The 6,000-nt window shown below is 41.0% G+C and overlaps 1 protein-coding gene across 20 annotated transcripts in view; it reads left to right on the top strand.

Annotated features, from left to right (window-relative positions):
- Positions 1–718: 718 nt before the first annotated feature.
- Positions 719–6,000, top strand: part of nbeaa (neurobeachin a) — a 140,187-nt gene continuing 134,905 nt past the window's right edge. For 7 of the 20 annotated variants that reach the window (XM_065260339.1, XM_065260373.1, XM_065260275.1 and 4 more), the window contains exon 1: positions 721–1,327. In XM_065260339.1, the coding sequence (XP_065116411.1) occupies positions 1,055–1,327 (273 nt within the window). In that variant the 5' untranslated portion in view covers positions 721–1,054. Of the gene's footprint in view, positions 1,328–6,000 lie in introns of all 20 variants that reach the window. The other 13 variants (XM_065260365.1, XM_065260270.2, XM_065260260.1 and 10 more) reach the window with 4 other exon arrangements.

The following is a 6,000-nucleotide window of genomic DNA, read 5'->3' as shown; positions in this document are numbered from 1 at the left end:
TTTTGATACTCTTACTTTGTATTTACATTTTTGTATCAAAAGAAACCTCATAAGTCTAATTTCGCGAGAATCACCTATTTGGTAGCCTGGGTGCCAGCCGATCTTAGCCCCGCCCACCACGACTAGAATTGAGTATGACAACGTCAGGCTACCTATTTGGGTTATGAACAGCGATAAACATTGGGGGTTAAATGACATGAGGATGAGTAGTGATAAAGTTTTAATTTTGGGGTGAACTATCCCTTTAATGGTTCTTTATGGAACAATACAGCCTGACAAAAAAACCTTTTTTTATTTTTTTTAATGTGTAGGTGAAGTTTTGTTATGCTACGATCCTAAGCACAGAATACAATAAATACAATACAATAAAATATATATATGGATTCGGAATAAAAATAAAGTTAAGTATAGAATGAGGTCTGAAAATGTGTGATGTGTTGTAAATCTGAAGAATTGCAACACAACAATAGGACTGCACTATCAAAAGAAGACAATAAAATGTATAGGCTGCTACAACATAAGAATATGAGTGGATAATGAAGGAGAGTCATCATGATGTACCAACCGTTGTATTATTATTTAACGGTCCAAAAATAGCACAATGCTGTGTTTTTATGGTCAAAAAAATAATAATACTCTGATTTGCCTAATGCTTATCCGGACGCACGTGCTGCAGCCAGGTTAGCATCAATAGGTTACCGCCTCTTGATTGACAGCCGAGCAGCAGCACGCAGGCGTTGTGAACGCTCCCGCAGACAGGGGGCGTCAACATGGCGTCCTGAGAAAGACAACACAGCTCGACACCGCACCGATCTCCGGCTGACAACGGGAGGAGAGAGGGACGAGCAGCCACAGACCGTCAGACATCATTTGGTCCTGTGTTTTCCCCTGAAGGGCGTTTGGATGTGCACATCTCGGAGGCGGAGGAAAGACACGTAACAACTGATCGAGAATTTTCCTTTTTCATTTTGATTTGATGCTGCCGCTCGGTCCTCGGTGATACAAAAGCAGGTGAGACCGAGGCGACCGCTCCTTTTCGGGATTCGGGTCGGAAATGTCGAGCGAGAAACCGGTTTTCCCACCGGGTTCCGCCTCGCTCACGGACCGAGAAGCCCTACCGCCAGCAGGTTCGGGGCAGCAAGTCTTAACGGGCTCTGTTACCGGGGACATGATGGTGTCTGGATCGGGCGCCGTGGTTCTACCGGCCGGGGTGATAAACCCCTCGGTTCCGATCCGGAATATCAAGATGAAATTCGCGGTGGTCATCGGTTTGATCCAGGTCGGGGAGGTTAGCAACAGAGACATCGTGGAGACCGTTTTAAATCTGGTAAGATGAATAATACAAATCTACATGCAGTGTTTTACGTACCGCGCATGTTAAAGGATGATGTCATATGAGAATTGATTTCTTTTTTTATAAAGCAACCAGGTGATCAGATGCAAACAGCTGCCTCAATCCAAACAAAATATATCCCCCAGAGAAATTTCTGCGTCTTTTGTTGACTTGTCAGTCAGATTCATTACTGCCATCAGTTTAAAGAGACAAAATATCGCTAGCACGTCATAATTCATTTTCTAAGCGTATTGAGAAAATGAATCACAGTGGCCCGCTGCATTTATTTGCTTTAACGTTACAGAATTGAGACACTGTATCAACACACCGGCCTGCAATGACAATGACTCGCCAAATAAAGGAAAACATCTCTTTTCTTTGCTTGTTCCCTAATATTATTCACCGCCTGTATGGCATAGTCATAAATACAGGCCATGTATTAGGCGATATTCTCAATATTAGGCCTTTATTTTATATATGTAAATACGTCTGGTGCTAGCTGGTTACCCTACGCAGGAGTGGATTATATATTCAGGCCACGTAAACGTATTGCCTGTCATACTCCTTATTTTTAGGCTTGTCCTGGACAGTGTCTTGTGTCTTGGCACCTGTTATGTCTTCATCTTCAACGGTGTACCGTTATGTTAGTTACGGCTGCTGTTTTGCTCACGAAGGCCACGGGCTTGTTGGATTAAAGCGGGTTTTAACTGAATGTTAACTCTTGTTATGAAACGGTATTGATAACGTATTATCAGCAATGCACGCTGCATGGGATGTTTTTTTTTGATGGGAGGGATGAAGACATCCCGACATCGCTATCAATTACTATTGGCACAGCCAGGCCTTAGCGCTAATTGAAGCAGGTTGTATGATATACACTAAATGGAGTGCAAGCGTTAAATTTAAGGAAACAAACGGATTCTCGTAATTCACTATTAGTACTATTCGATTATTAACTCGTTCATCAAAAGTATTTAGAGATGTGCGAGCGCGCGTGGATGCTGCAGCAGTCGCTCTATGCGCAGGGATGCAGAGTTCCCCTAGCCGTGCATGTGGAAGCAGGTGGCGGAGGAGGGTGGGGGTTGCTGCAGTGGTGTTTTGCTCTGAAACCTCGAGCCAACGCGATTAAACCGCGGCGGGGGTCGAGCTTTCCCTGGATGGGTCATGTGACGCCTTGAGGTTCAATCTTTTCTTGTATGAAATACGGGCGTACTGCGTAGCATAATACACATCATATGCTGCATACTGCGTTTTAAAGAATGTAACGCATGCGAAAAACGCATGGGTCACCTGCCAGTAAAGTACGCGTGGCATTCAGAAGGATTAAAAACTCCACAGCTAGCCCATAAAAATCACCATGGTAACCTGGTTTCCGCCACAATACATTCAGCTACTGAATTGATCCTGTGGTAACTTTGTATTATGCAACTACTCGTCGTCAGTCAATAAAAAAATGCTAATGATGACATTATGATTCAAAAGCTAAAATGAACTAGCAATTAGCAATATGTGTACAACATTCGTTTTTGGTAATGTTAGGGCCTGTTTACACGAGAACGCTCGAGGGTAAAAACGTAAAAATATTTTATCGGATGTGCCTTTCGTTTACACGGCGACGGCGTTTTGGGGGCTTAAAAACGCAAAAAAGTGAAACCACCCTTCAGAGTGGAAATCTTAAAAACGATCTACCATCGCGTTCTCATCTAAAGAGTAAAAACGCAAAAGTCTGCTCACAGTGGCTCTCGTCGCGCACGCGTTTACGTCACAGGCATGCGCCAGTTCAGGAAAATAACAACAAACATGTCAGATTATTTCCACACGTCGGACCTTCAAGTTGCCATAGCAGCTCTGATAAATATACAAGTCTTTCCAGCAGTTGTACGAATTATTCACAGCAAGTATTACTGATCAGAGAAGGCACATTAATTACCTCAGTGAAACTGTTGATGCGCCAATTCGTCGGAGGCAAACCAGACGGCTTTGAATGAGACCTGGGAGAACCAGGAAGAAGGTTGTACACAGGCTCACGGACTTGGTGTTGTTGTGTGTCAGTGCTTCACATTGCCACCTAGCCGCCTGGAGTGCATACTACATCGAATATCACACACTTTTGCGTCACCATATGCACGCAGATTTCCCCCTCAAAATGCTCGTATAAACGCGGAATAAAAAGTGATAACGCAACACCACTTTTGCGGTTTCTTTTCAGATCGTTTCCATGTAAACGTAGCCTTAGTTAATAACAACAATTGCTAGTTCATGTTAGTTTATTGTGCATTAAGTTATTTTAACAGTAACAATGTTTGGCTTGAAATACAGTACGTACGTTGTTTTAGCTGAAATTATCATAGATTGATGTATATTTTTACGTTTTTTAATTTAGTCTTTAATGTTAAGTTTCCTGTTGCTCAATTGGTGGTGACTTGTGTTAAAATTAGCAATATAAATGCCATTGGTTTAATCCCAAGGAACATGCAGTACTTAGGCTGCGTCCGAAACCGCCTACTTCCATACTATATAGTAGGGGTGGCACGGTCCACAAAACCCTCGGTTCGGTTCGTATCACGGTTCTATGGTCACGGTTCACGGTTCAGTACGGTTCTTGTTGTTATTTTTTCTTTACATTTTTAACACTCCAGAAATGTTTTATCTTATTAATGTATTAATTATCCATTATTTAGGATACAGTATTAAAAAAAAAAAGTTATATCATGTAATCATGCACAAACTGAATTTGACTTTAAGCACATTATTGGGACCATTTCTGAGGAAAGCCAGGTGAGATTTTGATAGAGCAAGAGGGAAGACATTGATGATTTCAACATGCTTTTCATTTATTTGGCAAAAAAGAGAATGTGTATTCCCATCTACATGAACTTTATGTGCATTTTTAGCACACAAAGATAACTTGCATTTATTAAAATGCCAACTTCAGTGTAGCTCTTAGGTTTATAACTGAGAGGCTGCTTTAATACTGAGAGTATATGTGGACGAGAGAGAAACATAACGTTTGCACCTGTAATATTTAAATCTCTTTAAGTCTCTTTTGTCCACTTTTGACCACTTCTGTCCTGATTACTTTGAGTGGAAATTTCTGAAATAAGATCGCGCAACTTTCACACGCTAGCAAAATGAAACTACGCGGAAATCAGCCGCTTTAATTGTATCAATGAAAGGCTAAAAATAGCGCTGAATACGAAAAGACGTAAAACTTTCAGTACCTCAGATTAGACAAATGGTTGTAGAGAAGGCGATCTCCTGTCGCTGGCGCATCCTCCAACTGCGGGCAGACTTCCTTTTCTCTCCCACTTGCCATTTCTACACGTAACATAACCTGCAGTACTTATACTCCAAACCAGTCACCTCTTCTTTCGCGCGAAAGGGAAACACGCTATCTGAGGTCACATACAGGGCATGAGACTACATTGCGCATGCCATGAACCGTTGAACCGTGCGGTACACACGCGCTCCGAACCGAGACAAGCGAACCGAACGGTTCGGATTTTTTTCATGGACCGTGCCACCCCTACTATATAGTAGGTAAAAAGTAGTAGGCAAGGTGAGTTGTATGTCATAGTTTTTGAAAAACAGAAGGCGAAAAGTACCCGGATGACCTACTACTTCCGGCAAGATCCTGACGTGTTCATTCAATGGACACACTACTATCCCGTGAGCCCCTAGGAGAGTAGTTATCCAACGAAGAAGAAGACAGAGGGTTTTGTTTTATTCAAAAATTCCCAAAGCAGTTGCATGGCTCTATTCAAAACGCAAACACATATATTAAACAGCTGTCCCTTGTGGTTATATTGCGCTCTAACGTATGTCATGTGATGTATCAACATGGTGGATATAGTGTGTCCAAATTCATTCATACTATCCATATTCATACTATAAAGTGCCTACTATTTTAACGGTTGATTTAATTCAGTACCTAGTGTCACAGTATGCGATTTCAGACGCAGCCTAAAGCTGCATTCAGACTAGCAGCAACTAGCAGTAGCAGAGCGACGCTATTGTTCGATTCTATTGATTTCAATAGAAGCTTGGTGACTTCCGGCTACCAGTAACCATTGGCGACTGGATGGGGCGTGTCCAGTCGCGTGACAAAGTTGAGAAATGTTTATCTTTATGCAAATTATGAGGGACATTCGGGAGCGACTACCAATGAGAACGAAGCAGGGGAGTTCACATCATGACAACCAGATATAGAAACGCCTCTTTTGAAAGAGACGAGCGACACGCAGCGACAAAGTCTCCCATAATGTGAATGTACCTTTAGTCGTATAAGAACATCTCCCAAATGCAAATAAGTGTTACCAAATGAAGAGTTTGGTTATAAAATGAGATAACTTAGTTTTAATTGTTTTTGTCAAAACATGTTTATTATGTTATTGTGTTTTTACTGTGCTACTTAGATGTATTTTTTTTTTTTAGTTATGAAGGCGTAAATCAAAACAAACCAACTACAGTTCGATTGATAATAATTGGAATGCACAATCAAAAAAACAGTTTTTTAATACCAAAACAATAAAAACACGATATCATAATAATAATAAAAAATGTGACCAATTTTTTAAAATGAAATTATCTCGTTTTGAAACCAAACTCTTCAAATAATAAAATAAATAAAATTATACAGAATGTAATTTTGTTACATTCCCAAAGGA

This window comes from Paramisgurnus dabryanus, chromosome 10 (genome assembly GCF_030506205.2).
Source record: "Paramisgurnus dabryanus chromosome 10, PD_genome_1.1, whole genome shotgun sequence".
Lineage (NCBI taxonomy): Eukaryota > Metazoa > Chordata > Actinopteri > Cypriniformes > Cobitidae > Paramisgurnus > Paramisgurnus dabryanus.
Note: the sequence above shows the minus strand (reverse complement) of the source record. Positions and strands in the feature narration are given on the sequence as shown.